This window comes from Heterodontus francisci, chromosome 3, assembly GCF_036365525.1.
Source record: "Heterodontus francisci isolate sHetFra1 chromosome 3, sHetFra1.hap1, whole genome shotgun sequence".
NCBI lineage: Eukaryota > Metazoa > Chordata > Chondrichthyes > Heterodontiformes > Heterodontidae > Heterodontus > Heterodontus francisci.
Window position 1 is genome coordinate 140,802,996 of NC_090373.1, and position 19,062 is coordinate 140,822,057.

At 45.4% G+C, this 19,062-nt stretch overlaps 1 protein-coding gene across 1 annotated transcript in view; it reads left to right on the plus strand.

Moving 5' to 3' along the window:
* The window catches only part of LOC137352983 (gamma-aminobutyric acid receptor subunit rho-2-like), a 65,155-nt gene extending 60,963 nt beyond the window's left edge, over nucleotides 1-4,192 (plus strand). The window contains exon 9 of the mRNA XM_068018833.1: nucleotides 3,881-4,192. Coding sequence (XP_067874934.1) covers nucleotides 3,881-4,192 — 312 coding nt within the window. The remainder of the gene's footprint in view (nucleotides 1-3,880) is intronic.
* The last annotated feature ends 14,870 nt before the right edge of the window (nucleotides 4,193-19,062 follow it).

Genomic DNA, 19,062 nt, shown 5'->3' on the forward strand with positions numbered 1-19,062 from the left:
TTGCCTATTAGGGGCAGAGAGGGCAATGTATAATTAGAGGCGCAGGGCAAGGCTAATATACTTAATGAGTACTTTGTATCAGTGTTCACTAAGGAAATATCAGTAAAAGCAGAGAGATCAGAGACAATGGGTAAGATAAAAATTTAGAGGTGGAAGGTACTAAAAAGGCTGGCTATGCTTGGGGTATATAAGTCACCTGGTTCAGATGGCTTGTATTCCAGTTTGCTAAAGGAAGTGGGGATGGAGATAGTGGAAGGGTTTGCCGTAATCTAATCTTCCCTAGATATGCCAGAGGATTGGATTGTGGCAAATGTGACACCCTTATTCAAGAAAGGGTGCAAACACAGTCCTAGCAATTACAGGCCAGTTAGTTTAACATCAGTGGTGGGTAAGGTTTTAGAAACTACAATCAGGGAAAATATCAACAGACACTTAGAGGTTTGAGTTACTTAAGGATAGCCAGCATGGATTTGTAAAAAAGCAGATCATGCTTGACTAATCTAATTGAATATTTTGATGAAGTAACAAAAAAGGATGATGAAGGGAATGTGGTGGATGTTATTCATATGGATTTTAAGACAGCATTTGATAAGGTAACACAAAGAAGACTGGTTATCAAAATTGAGGCTCATGGAATAGGAGGGTCAGTGTCCAATTACATAAAAAATTGGCTTATGGACAGAAACAGCGAGTCATAGTAAATGGTTGCTTTTCATACTGGAGGATGGTAGACAGTGGTGTTTCCCCAAAGGTCCGTGCTGGGACCATTGCTTTTTTTGCTATATATAAATGACTTTGATCTTGGAATACAGAATAGAATCTCAAAATTTGCTGATGACACCAAACTTGGAGGTGCAGCAGTGAGGATGTTATGAGCTGCCTGCAACAGAACATAGATAGGCTAGCAGAATGGGCAGAGGTGGCAGATGGAATTTAATACTGACAAATGTGAGGTGATGCAATTTGGCAGAAGGAACAGGGAGAGGCAATATATACTTAATGGCACAGTTCTACAGAGTGTGCAGGAACAGAGGGACCTGGGAATGCATGTGCATAGATCTTTGAAGATGGCAGTACGTATTGAGAGAGTGGTTGATGAAGCATATGGGATCTGGGGCTTCATAAATAGAGGCATTAGGCTGTATTTTAAAGGCTCTCTGACATCAGGAACGGTGGTAGGGGAGGGAATGAAGATAGCAACGGAGGAGGCCCACCACCAACCCCGACACGCCCTGGTACTGATCTCAGCGGTGGTGGAGAGGCCTCGTGGCGGCCGCCCTGCTGCTCGGCGACAGGACCACGGTTTCCACATTTAACTTAATTTACCCACCTGAGTTAATGAAGGTCCCATTGCCTCCTTATTTGCCGCACCGATCTTCATTCAGATGGCCGGCAATGCCATGCCTTTGAATCCCCATTCAGGGAAATGCGACATGACACCTGTGGGGGGCGGTGATGGGAAGGGGTAAGGGACAAAGTTTCTGAACTTTAGGGTGAGGGGGTGGGGTGGGTGGGGGGAGGTCAATTTTTCACAGTAAGTATTCCGAGGTAAAAAAGGGCAGGAATGATGTGTAATGCCATTTGGGGGGGGGGGGGGGGGGGGGTGCATGGTGGGAGAGGGCATGGAAAGCTTATTTTATTCATTTTTAAAAACTTAAAAGTTACTGTGCCTTTTAAATTTAAATGCTCTTGGGGGGCTTAAGCCCTTTAAAAATGGTGCCAGTGCCTGCGCATTGGCGCAAGACGCCATTGCCAGGGACGGCTCTCCCCGCCCCCTCCACGTTATCGGGGTGGGGGGGGTGGCCGCCCCGGACATGCTAATGAGGCACCTCGTTTGGAATCACGATATGGGCCCTGTGCATGCGGGCCGCAAATTTCTCCGTCTGCTATTTCGGCGACGGACTTTTAAAATGCAGCCCATTGAGTACAAAAGCAGGGAAGTTATGCTGAACCTTTATAAAGCTCTGATTAGGCCCCACCTGGGGTATTTCATCCAGTTCTGGTCACCACACTTTAGGAAGAATGTGAGGGCCCTTGAGAAGGTGCAGAGGAGATTTACCAGAATGGGTCTAGGGATGGCGAAATGTAGTTGCAAGGTTAGGTTGGAAAAGCTGGGTTTTTTCTCCTTAGAACAAAGGAGTTGAGGGGAGATTTAATAGAAGTGTACAAGATTATGACAGGCTTATATAAGTTAGACAAGGAAAAACTGTTCCTATTAACAAATGGTACAAGGACTAGGGGGCACAGATTAAAAGTTTTGGGCAAAAGATGCAGTGGGGAATATGAGGAAGCACTTTTTTACGCTTCGGGTGGTAATGACCTGGAACTCACTGCGTACAAGGGTGGTGGAAGTGGTGACAATCAATGACTTCAAGAGGAAGTTGGATGTCCACCTGAGAAAAATAGACTTGCAGGGCTGTGGGGATCCAAGCTGGGGAAGGGGACTGACTGCGTAGCTCCATGGAGAGCCGGCAAGAAATCGATCAGCCGAATGGCCTCCTTCTGTGCCATAAATAACTCTGACCTCCCAAATTTATTCCCATCTTTCCCAGAACTCCTTATTTGAATCCCTCTAATCAGGTTTCTGCCCCTGTCACAATATCAAAACAGCTCTTATCAAAGTCACAAGTGACATCCTCTGTGACTGGGTCAAAGGTAAACTTTCTCTCGGTTGACCACACCTTCCTCCTCCAGCGCCTCTCCACTGTCGTCCAACTGGGTGGGACTGCTGTCACCTGGTTCCGTTCTTTATCTAATCATAGCAAGGATATTGTGCAATGGCTTCTCTTCCTGCCCCTGCTCCGTTGCCTCTAGTGTCCCCCAAGGATCTATCCTTGGCCCCCTCCCATTTCTCATCTACATGCTGCTGCTTGGCGACATCATCCAAGAGCACAGCATTAGTTTTCACATGTATGCTGACAACACCCAGCTCTACCTCACCACCACCTCTCTCAAATCTCTACTATTGCTAAACTATCAAACTGCTTATCCGACATCCAGTACTGGATAAGCAGAAATTTCCTCCAATTAAATATTGGGAAGACTAAAGCCATTGTCTTCAGTCCTCACTCCAAACTCCATTTCTCACCGTTGACTTCATCCCTCTCCCTGGTGATAGTCTGAGATTAAAATCAGTCTGCTCGCAACCTTAATGTCGTATTTGACGCTGAGATGAGTTTCCGAACACATATTCATGCCATCACTAAGACAGCCTATTTCCACCTCCATAACATCATCTGACTTCGCTCCTGTCTCAGCTTATCAGCTGCTGAAACCCTCATTCACGTCTTTGTTACCTCTAGACTTGACTATTCAACACACGCCGAGCCCTCCCACATTCTACCCTCCGTAAACTTGAGGTCATTCAAAACATTGCTGCCCATTTCTTAACTCGCACTGGGTCCCATTCACCTAACACCCCTGTGCTCATTGACTCCTAGTCGATTTAAAAATGTTCATTCCTGTTTTCAAATTCCTCTATGGCCTTGCCTCTCCCTGTCTTCTCCAGCCACTGAGATATCTGGGCTCTTCTAATTCTTGCCTCTTGAGTATCCCTGATTTTAATCGCTCCACCACTGCTGGCCGTATTTTGGTTGCCTAGACCCTAGGCTCTGGAATACCCTCCCTACAACTCTCCGCCTCTCAACCTCACTTTCATCCTTTAAACATTCCTTAAAACCTACTTCTTTGACCAAGCTTTTGCTTATCTGACCTAATATATCCTTATGTGGCTTGGTATATTTTGTTTTATAACATTCCCGTGAAATGGCTTGGGACATTTTATTATGTTAAAGGCACTATATGAATACAAGTTGTTGTTGCAATTGCAGAATTCCTGTATATATTTGAAGCACTGGAACTTTCTTTTCTCTTTTCGCAGTTTCCCTGCACATGTGGAATTACCAGTACCAAGGACATAATGTTAGATGGTACCTTAAGTGAAGCTGATGCCAACAGTCTGGCTGGATATATCAGAACTCCGATAATTACTGATGACAGAATCAAGCAGGACAGGATGGTAGTTCACTTATCCATTGGTGAAGAATCCAATTTACACAAAAAGAAGCGCCTTAGGGAGTTTGTTGGCATGCGGATCATTAAGAATACTCACTCAATTGATAAATATTCCAGATTGATATTTCCAGCATCTTACATATTTTTTAACTTGGTATATTGGTTTGTATATTTATAGGTGCTACTTTGTACAAGAATGTTCCCCTTTAAAACCAAAACAAATATGACGCAGTAGCTGAACACAAAAAAGATGAATGCACTGTAAACAATATAACTGCATTCGGTAAGGATTCTTTTTGGCTCATAACTTGTTAATGAAACGAGTTGCCTTGATATCCATCTCACATCTGCAAAAGCATGAATATAAATATTTTTTTCTGCAAAATAAAATTTGTTTAAATTGAATTTTTTGAGGAACTGGGTTGGACACTGTTCTTCCACCTCTGGAACCTGAGTCAAATACAGTCAGGAATGATGAGATGAAAGTTTCCTCTGTCTGCTTGGTTGTAATGGTCCTGTGTGAAATGAGCTTGAGTAATCTAGTTCCTAGTAGGCATAGGCAGCTCAAAACTTTCCATAATATGACATAATTGGGAGGCCACATGATGACTGCTGTGGGGGGAAAAAAAGTCACACTGGCGCAGTGGGTATTCTTCTGAGAAGAGGGAGCTTTACTCTGCACCTGGCCATGCTATACCTGACCTAGCAATGCTTGCTGTTGATAGTGAACTGGAAAATACTCCATTCCCCAGCACCATTTATCATACTCGTAGACAAATGCTTAATTAATTTATCTGAAATTCTGCTCGAGTAGAGGCATTCACCGTTGCAAAAAGCAAGCTGACGCTTTCCTAGCAGAAAGAGGAATTTCATCTACTCAAGTCCTGTGATATGATTTCAAGATTGCAGAGTTTGAAATGTTATAATATTGAATATTGTAATTTTTTAAAGTTTTTAAAATCTATTCTAGGTATAACACAGATGGTAAAGTGGCTTATTTTTGGTGGTTTAGCGATAGAGAATGGATTGTGTTGAATGACCATGTTAAATGGTGATGTAAGTATGCTTACTGTTGCATATGACAATTTCCATATAACTATGAAATAAAGCAATATAGAGAAAGGAAAATGAAGGAAATTTCTTGACGTAACTTTTCTGTATAAGAGTAAAAATGAGTTTCTTCTTCTATCTCCTTGTGTCTCAGTCATAACAGCGAGTTTTTGTACCAGTGAGGAATGGATTGCCCTTATAACCAGTACTAATTCCAATCAGCTTATTTCACCATTTACTTGCCTGCGTAAAACACTCGGTCTAACATAATACCATTCTTTAAAATTATTTATATAGTGTCTTTAATATAAAGAAATGTCCCAAGATCTTGTGCAGAGGAAGAAAAGAAACACCAGACCTTTGTGAGAGGGTTAAGGAGCTGACCAAAGACTTGGTCAACGAGATAGACTTTAAGGGAGATTTTAGAATTGGAGAGTGAAATAGAAAGGCTTGGGGTATAGGAAGAGAGTTCTAGAGATGTGAGCCACCAACAGTTGAAGTGAAGAAGGGGGAAGTATAGAGGTCAGTGGCAGTAAACCAGGGGTTTTGGAGAGGTCATGAGGCTGAAAAAGGTTGAGAAGGTGAATTTGGTGGGGCAATGGCAGATGAGAATTATTGCAGACAATTGTAAAGAGCTGGATGTAGAAAAAAAAAGTAATGCTCGTACGCCATGGAGAGTGTTGAAATAGCCAAGGATTAAACTGAAACTAAACTAAGAGTTGAACCAATGGAGAGCAGCAACCAATAAAGCTAATGGAATGTTGAATTATAGGTAAAGGCAGTAAAACACAAGTAAGAATAAGGCACAACTAAATTGTATTGTGCTCTGGTCAGGACGTATTTTGGATACCGCACCTAGTTCTGGTCAGCAAGATATGGGTGACATTTAGGCCCTCGAGGCAGTGAAAAGGCTGATTCCTAAGGCTGAATTTTATGGCAGACGTCGAGATCCTGGCGTCAGGACCAAATCGAGGTCCCAAGCTTGCACTTGCCGGCAGACACCGGTGGCTCAATCTTCTGGGGGACAGCCTCCTAATTGGCCGCCTCTGACCTTGCCATTCTATTAAGGACAGTGGGTAGGCTCCTGATGCTACAGGCCCAATCAGAGGGCCAGCAGCTCTGGAGCCTTGGCAGCCCCAGTGGGAGAGGTGGGCGATGCTCAGGCAGGTCGGCGACTGCAAAAGCACTTCAAAATGGAGGCACCCTCAGAGGCATGGATCAAATTCAAAAATGATGAGAGATGTTGAACTGTATTCCCAGAGCAGAGGCACCTGCAATAAATATTATACGAATAGCCAATAACATATAATTCTAGCTTGCAATGAAATGTTTGCAAGGCACCATGGGACTTGGCCAACTAACTTGACTACATTCCTTATGAGGGCCGATTCACACAGATTTGTACAGAAAAAGGCTCATTCAGCGGAATATCTCTAATCAAGCAGCCTCTAGCAGATGCCCTTATGGAATGCTGACAAAGATACCAGCCTGTAACAAGGTTAAGATAAGATGTTATGTATACATAAGACCCAAGGACAGTGGATAAGGGGGTTTGGAAGACATCGAGTTCATGAGTAACCCCCTAGCTGTCCATGAGCTGGTCACACAGTTCCCCCAATGGTTGTAACGAATTTCATTGCTTCCAATAATCAATGTATGTAATCTATAATCACTATGATTGGACCGTGTCCAGCCAGGATGGGCTGAGTAACTGTTTGAAACTGTATAAGTATTGATGATTTTTCTTTGTTCGGTGGAGAGGAATCTGGATGGCCCAGTGACCTACTCCCCACCGGTGTAACCCAATAAACTGTTTGACGTTTGGAGCTGACCCGAGTGTCGAGTGATTCTTTCAGATTCATTCCCGCTAAAAAGAGACAAAGCCAGTGGGCCCCTAGCAGCAGATGGAAACCCATCCAGAGGAATCGTTTGGGCCATGGATGTGGCCTTTCCTGCCCATGGCCCCATCATTGGAGCATGGAGACTTAGGCTCCAATGTTCCCATGGCCTGCTGCTGGGAATCTGCCTCCAATGAACTGGTTGCCTCCGCGTGCATCAGGGGGCTGCTCTACCAGTGGCAAAATGCCAGTGAGGCTGCAAAATTGTCCCTAATTGGGACTTTAACCATTCGAATTGGCTTCCCGACCATAGAGTTGGCAGCCAGTCCTGTTCCCAGCCCGCCCCAGGGAATGTTCCCTGGCAGCGGGAATGTGGCAGGGAACTATCACAACATGGCTGCCCCCATTTTACATAGAAACATAGACATAGAAAATAGGAGCAGGAGAAGGCCATTTGGCCCTTCGGGTCTGCTGCGTCATTCAAAAAAGATCATGGCTGATCGTCTAATTCAGTACCCTGTTCCTGCTATTTCCCCATATCCCTTGATCCCTTTGGCATTAAGAAATATATCTATCTCCTTCTTGAATATATTTAATGTCTTGGCCTCCACTGCCTTCTGTGGTAGAGAATTCCACAGGTTCACCACCCTCTGAGTGAAGAAATTTCTCCTCATCTTGGTTCTAAATGGCAGACCCCGTATCCTGAGACTGTGACCCCTGGTTCTGGACTCCCCAGCCATCGGGAACATCCTCCCTGCATCTAGCCTGTCTAGTCCTGTTGGAGTTTTATAGGTTTCTATGAGATCCCCTCTCATTCTTCTAAACTCGAGTGAATATAGGCCTAGTCGACGCAATCTCTCCTCATACGTCACCAGACACCTACCTCCAAGCTGGGAAAATTCAGCCCCTAGGGTATTTGAGTTATCTGTGCAAATGTGGGATCTCACCCTGGAGAGGAGATGTCTGAGAGGTGATCTTCCAGAGGTATAAAAAATAATTGTAAGAATAGAAAAAGTAAATCTGGATATTACCTTAAATTGCAAGAATAAGGCATGGAGACACACATTTAACCCAATAAAATGTAAACTTAGCATTGAGATCAGGAAGTTCTTCACACAATGGGTGAGCAACACATGGAATGGACTTGCAGATAGATAATGAAGATGAGAATGCTGGAATAACTGAAGAATGAATTCTGAAATGGAAGGACGCGAGCATCTCTCTAGATTGTTGAATTAAAATGGAGTAAATGACCTTCCTGATCCATAACTATCTTGTGATCTTGTGATTTATAGAAGTGGGCAAGGATTTAAATTCAATGGGACTGGCATCCAAGGGAAAGAATGTAGATAAGAAAGCGAAACGGGCCAAGCGTGGATCCTTTGGGGGGCTCTGGACATGGCTATGCAGGATCACTGAAGTTGCATTTGCTGTATTGGAACAGGTAGGAGTGGAACGACACAAAGGCAATCCCATGTAGCTGCATCATGATAGAGGTCGTGGAGGAGGATGGCACGCTTTGCTCTTTTGAATGCCATAGAGAGGCTGAGCAGGCCAAAGAGAGATAAAAGTATTATGGTCACAATCATGGTTTTGCGAAGGGGAGGTCGTGTCTTACTAATTTGATTGAGTTTTTGAGGAAGTGACGGAGATGATTGATGAGGGAATGGCAGTGGATGTTGTCTATATGGATTTTAGTGAAGCCTTTGACAAGGTCCCGCATGGCAGACTGGTGCAAAAGGTGAAGTCACACGGGATCAGAGGTGAGCTGGCAAGATGGATACAGAACTGGCTCGGTCACAGAAGGCAGAGGGTAACAGTGGATGGGTGTTTTTCTGAATGGAGGGATGTGGCTAGTGGTGTTCTGCAGGGATCAGTGCTGGGACCTTTGCTGTTTGTCATATATATAAATGATTTGGAGGAATATGTAGCTGGTCTGATTAGTAAGTTTGCGGACGACACAAAGGTTGGTGGAGTTGCGGATAATGACGAGGATTGCCAGAGGATACAGCAGGATATAGATCGGTTGGAGACTTGGACGGAGAAATGGCTGATGGAGTTTAATCCGGACAAATGTGAGAACATAGAACATAGAACAGTACAGCACAGTACAGGCCCTTCGGCCCACGATGTTGTGCCGAACCTTTAACCTACTCTAAGATCAAACTACCTACATACCCTTCATTCTACTATCATCCATGTACCTATCCAAGAGTCGCTTAAATGTCCCTAATGTATCTGCTTCCACTACCACCGCTGGCAGTGCATTCCACGCACCCACCACTCTCAGTGTAAAGAACCTACCTCTGACATCTCCCCGAAACCTTCCTCCAATCACCTTAAAATTATACCCCCTGGTGATAGCCCTTTCCGCCCTGGGAAAAAGTCTCTGGCTATCCACTCTATCTATGCCTCTCATCATCTTGTACCCCTCTATCAAGTCACCTTTCAGCCTTCTTCGTTCCAATGAGAAAAGCCCTAGCACCCTCAACCTTTCTTCGTAAGACATGCCCTCCAGTCCAGGCAGCATCCTGGTAAATCTCCTCTGCACCCGGTCTAAAGCTTCCACATCCTTCCTATAATGAGGCGACCAGAACTGAACACAATATTCCAAGTGTGGTCTAACCAGGGCTTTATAGAGCTGCAGCATAACCTCGCGGCTCTTAAACTTAATCCCCCGTTAATGAAAGCCAACACACCATACGCCTTCTTAACAACCCTATCAGCTTGGGTGGCAACTTTGAGCGATCTATGGACATGGACCCCAAGATCCCTCTGTTCCTCCACACTGCCAAGAATCCTGTCTTTAAGCCTGTATTCCGCATTCAAATTCGACCTTCCAAAATGAATCACTTCACACTTTTCCATGTTGAACTCCATCTGCCACTTCTCAGCCCAGCTCTGCATCCTGTCAATGTCCCGTTGCAACCTACAACAGCCTTTCACACTATCCACAACTCCAGCAACCTTCGTGTCATCGGCAAACTTACTAACCCAGCCTTCCACTTCCTCATCCAAGTCATTTTTAAAAATCACAAAGAGCAGAGGTCCCTGTGGAACACCACTGGTCACCGAGCTCCAGGCTGAATATTTTCCATCTACTACCACCCTCTGTCTTCTATGGGCCAGCCAATTTTGTATCCAGACAGCTAACTTCCCCTGTATCCCATGCCTCCTTACTTTCTGAATGAGCCTACCATGGGGAACCTTATCAAACGCCTTGTTAAAATCCATATACACCACATCCACTGCTCTTCCTTCATCAGTGTGTTTTGTCACATCTTCAAAGAATTCAGTAAGGCTTGTGAGGCATGACCTGCCCCTCACAAAGCCATGCTGACTATCTCTAATCAAACCATGCTTTTCCAAATAATCATAAATCTTGTCTCTCAGAATCCTCTCCATTAATTTGCCCACTACTGACGTAAGACTGACTGGTCTATAATTCCCAGGGTTATCCCTATTCCCTTTCTTGAACAAGGGAATAACATTTGCCACCCTCCAATCATCTGGTACTACTCCAGTGGACAGTGAGGACGCAAAGATCATCGCCAAAGGCGCAGCAATCTCTTCCCTTGCTTCCCGTAATATCCTTGGGTATATCCCGTCTGGCCCCGGGGACTTATCTGTTCTCATGTCATTCAAAATTTCCAGCACATCCTCCCTCTTAACCTCAACCTGTTTGAGCATATCAGCCTGTTTCACGCTGTCCTCACAAACGACCAGGTCCCTCTCACTAGTGAGTACTGAAGCAAAGTATTCATTTAGGACCTCCCCTACCTCCTCCGACTCCAGGCACAAGTTCCCTCCACTATCCCTGATCGGCCCTACCCTCACTCTGGCCAGCCTCTTGTTCCTCACATAAGTGTAGAACGCCTTGAGATTTTCCTTAATCCTACCCGCCAAGACTTTTTCATGTCCCCTTCTAGCTCTCCTAAGTCCATTCTTCAGTTCCTTCCTGGCTATCTTGTAACCCTCTCGAGCCCTGTCTGATCCTTGCTTCCTCAAACTTAAGTAAGCTTCTTTCTTCCTCTTGACTAGCTGTTCCACATCTCTTGTCATCCAAGGTTCCTTCACCCTACCATCCCTTCCTTGCCTCATCGGGACAAACCTATCCAGCAGTCGCAGCAAGTGCTCCCTAAACAACCTCCACATTTCAGTCGTGCATTTCCCTGAGAACATCTGTTCCCAGTTTATGCTCCCCAGTTCCTGCCTAATAGCATTGTAATTCCCCCTCCCCCAATTAAATATTTTCCCATCCCGTCTGCTCCTGTCCCTCTCCATGACTATAGTAAAGGTCAGGGAGTTGTGATCACCATCACCGAAATGCTCTCCCACCGAGAGATCTACCACCTGGCCTGGTTCGTTGCCAAGCACCAAAACCAGCATAGTCTCCCCTCTAGTCGGCCTATCTACATATTGAGTCAGGAAACCTTCCTGGACACACCTGACAAAAACTGCTCCATCCAAACTATTTGCACTAAGGAGGTTCCAATCAATATTAAGGAAGTTGAAGTCACCCATGACAACAACCCTATTACTTCTGCACCTTTCCAAAATCTGCCTCCCAATCTGTTCCTCCGTGTCTCTGTTGCTATTGGGGGGGTCTGTAGAAAACTCCCAATAAAGTAACTGCTCCTTTCCTGTTTCTGACTTCCACCCATAATGACTCAGTAGACAAACCCTCCTCGACGACCTCCCTTTCTGCAGCTGTGATACTATCCCTGATTAACAATGCCACTCCCCCACCTCTTTTACCTCCCTCCCTATTCCTTTTGAAACATCTAAACCCCGGAACAGCTAACATCCATTCCTGCCCCTGTGATATCCAAGTCTCCGTAATGGCCACAACATCGTAGCTCCAAGTACTGGTCCATGCTCGAAGTTCATCACCCTTATTCCTGACACGTCTTGCGTTAAAATAGACACACTTCAACCCATCATACTGGCTGCAACTTTGCCCTGTCAACTGTCTAACCTTGCTCACAGACTCTCTGTACTCTATATCTGCCTGTTCAACAGCTACCCCATTCACTGTTCCGTAGCTCCGGTTCTCATCCCCCTGCCAAACTAGTTTAAATCCTCCCGAAGAGCTCTAACAAACCTCCCGCCCAGGATATTGGTGCCCCTCCAGTTCAGATGCAACTCATCCTTCTTGTACAGGTCCCACCTTCCCCAGAAGGTATCCCAATGATCCACATAACTGAAGCCCTCCCTCCTACACCAGCTCTGTAGCCACGTGTTCAGCTGCACTCGCTCTCTGTTTCTAGCCTCACCAGCACGTGGCACCGGTATCAATCCTGAGATTACTACTCTGCTCGTCCTGCCTTTTAGCTTCCAACCTAACTCCCTATATTCGCTTTTCAGGTCCTCATCCCTTTTCCTAGCTATGTCATTGGTACCGATGTGTACCACAACTTCTGGCTGCTCCCCCTCCCCCTTAAGAATCCTGTAGACTCGATCCGAGACATCCCTGACCCTGGCACCCGGGAGGCAACATACCATCCGGGAGTCTCGTTCGCGACCACAGCATCTCCTGTCTGTTCCTCTAACCATCGAATCTCCTATCACTATCGCTCTCCTATTCTCCCCTTCCCTTCTGAGCCGCAGAGCCAGGCTCAGTGCCAGAGACCTGGCCGCTGTGGCTTTCCCCCAACCATATCCAAAACGGTATACTTATTATTGAGGGGAACGGCCACAGGGGATCCCTGCACTGTGCGCCTATTCCCTTTCCCTCCCCTGATGGTCACCCAGCTACCTTTGTCCTGTGACTTAGGTGTCAGTACTTCCCTATAACTGCTCTCTATCACCCCGTCAGCCTCCTGCATGATCCGAAGTTCATCCAGCTCCAGCTCCAGTTCCCTAACGCGATAATGCATTTTGGAAGGTCTAATGCAGGTGGGGGGTATACAGTAAATGGCAGAACCCTTAGGAGTATTGACAGGCAGAGAGATCTGGGCGTACAGGTCCACAGGTCACTGAAAGTGGCAACGCAGGTGGATAAGGTAGTCAAGAAGGCATACGGCATGCTTGCCTTCATCGGTCGGGGCATAGAGTATAAAAATTGGCAAGTCATGTTGCAGCTGTACAGAACCTTAGTTAGGCCACACTTAGAATATTGCGTGCAATTCTGGTCGCCACGCTACCGGAAGGACGTGGAGGCTTTGGAGAGGGTACAGAGGAGGTTTACCAGGATGTTGCCTGGTCTGGAGGGCATTAGCTATGAGGAGAGGTTGGAAAAACTTGGTTTGTTTTCACTGGAACGACGGAGGTGGAGGGGCGACATGATAGAGGTTTACAAAGTTATGAGTGGCATGGACAGAGTGGATAGTCAGAAGCTTTTTCCCAGGGTGGAAGAGTCAGTTACTAGGGGACATAGGTTTAAGGTGCGGGGGGCAAAGTTTAGAGGAGATGTGCGAGGCAAGTTTTTTACACAGAGGGTGGTGAGTGCCTGGAACTTGCTGCCAGGGGAGGTGGTGGAAGCAGATACGATAGCGACGTTTCAGAGACATCTTGACAAATATATGAATAGGAAGGAAATAGAGGGATATGGGCCCCGGACGTGCAGAAGGTGTTAGTTTAGGCAGGCATCAAGATCGGCGCAGGCTTGGAGGGCCGAATGGCCTGTTCCTGTGCTGTACTGTTCTTTGTTCTTTGTTCTTAATCACTGATGATATCATTAGTGACTTTAACCAGGGTGTAGATGGGATGCTGTTCTGAGTTTGGAGCATTGTAGAGGGAGATTTATATTGTACCTGAGATAGGTGCGTTTAGTGAGAAATCCTTTATTTAGATATGTAGAAACACTGGATCCCTATGCCAGTCTCCCCAACAGACCCCCCTTTTGGCCCTTGGCCAGCACCTGGCCCAAGGTAGCCATTAGCCTAGAATCCTCTGCCCATCGACTAATCCGGGGATCCTACCGGTTTCGATGAGCTTCGGATCCTTCCCTAGCATCCTCTTACGACGTCACCTGTGTCCTAGTGACCAGGCTTAGTCTGGGATTGATACTTTGTATTGTGTTACATAAATTACAGCAATTTTAGTCAAGCCTGCAGTACTCCCGGCGTACATCACTTCAGTCTCCCCTTTTGGCCCTAGGCTGCTAGCAAGATGGCCAACTAACACTAAGTGCTCCTTGCTCCATCACTGTTGGCCAGACTGGTGGTTAGATTTGCACGGTTACATTTTCTAAATTATACCTAACATCTCAATTTAGGTGCCAGGGTACAACATTCAACCATAAGTCCGATAGCAATTAGCAACTTCACCGCTACCAGTACATAGGAATCAATTCTAATCCAGGGGTGAACATCCACCCTAATACCCCAGTCTCAAACCATCTCCCACCACGAGGCGTCCTCCAGTTCAGCTATCACATCCTCTCCCAGTTGCTTGACCTCCTGTTGGATTCGGTGATACTGCTTCATTGCTGTCCGGGCCACGTCCCTCACCTTCAGTAGATGTTCCAGCAGTTTAGGGATTCACTTCCCCTCGGCAAACAGGTATCTCAACAAGTCCTCTGTTAGATCATCGGTTATGCTCATCCACTCCCTACAGGGAGGCTGGATGTGAGTTATCTCCGAATGTCCGATTGTCGATCGGGTTTGGGGTGGAAGCAGAAACTCGGGTTGATCGGCAGTGGATGTTACCATACTGGTATTGAGGCTCGTTGGTGGTCACGCAGTATTCCCCTTCGCCACGATGTGCCACCTGTGTCGGTTCATGGCAGGTGCTGGAAATTTCAAGGGTACAGTTTAGGGTGGTATTAAAACCACGCAAGGCTCTCATCCCTATTCCTATGGGATGTGGACAGACAACATTATTCCCTGCACCCAGCCAGTGAGATCCTGTAAGGATGGAATCTCTCTGGGTCACGTATTTGGGTGCGAGGTAGTACTTTGGCCAATTGCTATCTCCCATGATCCCTGTATTCTCTACCCCAAGAAGGGTTTGGATGGCTCTGGTTCTTTAGTGTTTTGCTAGCATGTTGGTTAAATTCAAATCTAACTTAAAATTCCATTTAAGCATTGCTTTGCTCAATATGATTTAGAAGTCAGCAAGCTCATTATGGCTAACAGCCGTAATTCATTAATAAATACCGACTGGCTCTACACAAATATTCTCGCAATTCAATTTTTTTTAAATTAAGAGTTACAATTGAATCAGTGAATATGGCTATGCAGTTGAGCCACAAAGTTAGCCAATCTGCTCATGTACACTTAATGGAGTCTAACAACCTCTCTCGTTCAGGATACAAATAATGAACAGATTACCCAAAATGGGACCCTGCAATCAACATTCACGTTGGTTAGACAATTTAATAACAAATGAACAGAATTTAATCCAACATGTAACTGCATACAGATAGAATAGGGGTTATAAAGTTAGAACTACAGTGGGTGATACTGACGCTAGATTTATGCATGACTGTTTTAAGTATAAAGGGAACCTTCATTGCCACACTTTGCAACTTCAGGCACTGCTGTTCCCCATTCCTAACTGCCCTGAGCTACTCCTTGGTCATACTAGTTTGTTAACCGTGACACTTAACGTTCCATGTGCCCAATCGCAATTGACATCACTCAAGTTCTTATAGAACAGACCTTGTCGGGTCCCTCAGTCAACCGACTTAGTTCCTTCTGTGCTTGTGGTTGTCAGACATATCAGCAGTACTGCGGTTTTCATGCTCCTATAAAGAGAGAACATAGCTGACGCCAGTCGCCACCAGTTAGTCTTTACTATTCTTTGCGTTTCCATACTCCTTGATCTGTGTCCAATGTTTTCACCAGCCTTTCTCTTCCACATCCACACGTACAAGTGTTGCTGGTCATCAGGATCTCGTAAGGCCCTTGCCAGTGAGATGCTAAACCTGGTTGTGCAAGTAGGACCCTCACCATCACTTGATCCCCTGCTCCTGGCAACTTTTCCCTGTCCTTTAGAATAACTTCCAAGTTCTGATGTTCCCTACTTAACCACATTTGAATTGCATCTTCTTTAACTTGCTGCAAAAGTTTGAAAGATTAAAACTGGGTTTCGACCAGACTTTTACCAGGCTCCGGACTTATCTTTATATTTAGAAAACAAACTGCAGCTTCATCCCCAGTTGCCAATAGCTTGTGACAGTATGTCTCAGTTTTAACATTGTACTGAAAATTACAAATTCAAGCACACAAGCATCATGCACCCAAATAAAATAAATAAATACACACACACACACACACGAGTAGCACGTGCGTTTAAAGGAAAGGAAACAGAAATAAATCAATCACGTCAACGATCCCAGTTCTCCCTTCTTCAAATATCTTGCAACAACTATAATTAGAAACTAAAGGAGAAAGATAAACTCTCACAAGCAGACAAACTCCAAGAGATTATGCAGCAGCCTTTCACAGTCACTCTTTGACGAGTATTCTGAACTAGCTGATATGTGTCCCCTTTTCTGAGACCCATAGCCCTAGCTACCCAAGTCTTCATTTCGTCCCAGGTGCCTCGAGCCATTCTCCCTTCCTCTGTTAGGGCTGAGTAAATCTCGCTTCTGTTCAGCTTCACTACACCTCTGCTTCAACAATCTCTCGTCTGCCTCCTTCTTTTCCCTTTCCCTTGATATATCTGCACAATATTCCTCCAGCAACTCCACTTTAGCAGCCCACCGACCTGTCCCTTCTATATGTCTGGGTCATTCCTCTCCTCGTTTATCCCTTTCTGTAATTGACTCTTTGTCCTGTCAACTATGGCACACCTACCTTTCTTCTCTTTCCTTAATTTACTCAATTGTAACTCTGACAGTCTACACTTTTCCTCCTGCTGCTTACACTTAGCCTGATACACCAACAACTTTCATTTACCTATCTTTACATGTGGACCCCTGCATCTACTGTTCTGCCTCACCGACAGAGGTCGTCCAAAATCTGTACAACCCAGACCCACCCTATAAATTTCACGACCACCAAACAAAGCAAGCTAGGGAGCAATGTTTTCTAATAACTTAAACACTCCTCTTTATTGTAGCTTCTTCTATTAACTTACACCAATTTAATACAACTTCACTCTGAGACACTTCACACACATTCACATTTACCATTCAACAATTTCTGAACACACAAAGAGATCAAACACACACACACACGTTTTTCTTCTTTTGTCCTTTCAACAGCATTTTAGACTACTGTGTACTTCCAATGTAATTTCTACCAATCATTTCCTGAAACTTGTTTCAGTCTCTGGACTTGCTTTTGGACTGACTGTTAATTTGTTTTTGCTTTTGGAAATGCTTGTGGACTCACCGGTAGAGTCCCGTATAAGAATTGATTCTGATCCTAATTGCCCTTCCGACCTTTTTTTAGGCCCTTCCACCATGCTCTTTGTACTTCTGGGGGTCATTAGATTTCCATCCATCCTTTTTCATTTTACTGGTCAAGTTCTCATCTGCTATAAACCTGGTAAGGGACCCCTCTGGTCCCCAATCTAGACCTTCTGCGCCATAGGTCATTATGTCAGGGTCGCCCGAGCGGTATTGACCTGCGGGATACCCTTTAAATCCCCTACGTGGTATATGGACCTACAGGATACCCTCTAAATTCCCTGCTCAGCTCGACCTCTTGTGAAGGTCTGCTTTGCAGTCTCTCTCAGCGTGGCCTCCTGTGTGGTAACAGCTTTTGGAATACCTCTGAATCCCCTGTGTGGCTTCACCTATTATGTGGTTCTGCATTGCGGCTTTCTCAGTGCGGCTCTTTGCTCGGTTCTCTCAACTCACGACCTACTACCCGGGCGTGCGCTTTGATTGCTCAGCACTCAAGTCTCCAGGCGTTGGTTCTTTGATACCCACTTAAAGTACCAGTCCTGTGACTGTGAGGTAGACCTTTCCCAACTATGGGTGGTAAAATAAAAGGTACTCACCTGCTGACTATGCCAAATGTAAGGGTGAGAGAAACGCCTCAAGAGTCGGATCTCTTGTACAAACGAGCGATCTTTATTTCCGAGCATGCAAGGAGAAGTCCTACTCTTACGAATGATTGTAGGGTTTCAGCTAGTACGTTGCTCCAGTAGTCATTTTATACAGTTTTACAGAAGGTTTACTTGATAAACTGTTTCCTAATTACATCATATCCCATCTATTGCCTTCCCTGATCTTACCCTGCCTTGGTTATATTATTCACCTCGTCAACCTCTTGATTATCCTATTCACAGGACTCTTAGGTATTCATATAATTCGGGTATCTAGCAGGCAAGTATTCTCAATTTACAGGGACCTAAGTTACGTCAAGTATCCCATAGTTCCCTATGCCAGTCTCCCCTACACCCTTCCTCCCCCACCACCCCCCCAACCCTGCTCAAAACAATTACAACTGGAGTAAATTCATATTGATTTGATCAAATGTAGATATCTCTGGAGTAATAGCTAGGCTGCTCACAAGCTCTGTGGTGTCCCTTTTCTAGGTCTAGATGAAAGAAAATCATCTGGCCTCTTTATGGATTTCCAGAATTTTTTCTTCTGAGTTCTTAGATGACAGCATGAGGGAGAGATTGGACAAACCACTAACTCTGGACGAGCTGACAAATGCCGTCAGGTCCTTCGAGACGAGTAAAACTCCCAGAAGCGATGCCTTACCGGTTGAGTTGTATTCAGCTCTGTGGGACTGGATCAGCCCAGACCTGCTGGAAGTATACAAGAGCATGCTTATGGCTGGCAGCATGTCAGAATCCATGAGGAAAGGCATCATCACCCTCATCTAGAAACGGAAGGGGGAGAGGGCGGAAATCAGAAATTGGCGGCCCATCTCACTGCTTAATGTTGACTACAAGATTCTGTCCAAAGTTATCCCCAGTCGGGTCAAGTCTGCTCTGGAGTTGGTGATTCACCCTGACCAGACCTGCACTGTACCCGGCAGCAAGATCTCTGATAGTTTCACGCTACTCAGGGATACGATTGCCGATGTACGGGACAGGAGGGTGGACACCTGCCTCATCAGCTTGGACCAGGAGAAGGTTTTTGACAGGATATCGCACACGTACATGATGGACGTGCTTTCCAAAATGGGATGTGGGGAGGGAATCTGCAATTGGATCAAACTGCACTACATAAACCTCAATAGCGCAGTCTCAATCAATGGGTGAGAATCAGAAAGTTTCCCGATCCAATCTGGAGTCAGACAGGGCT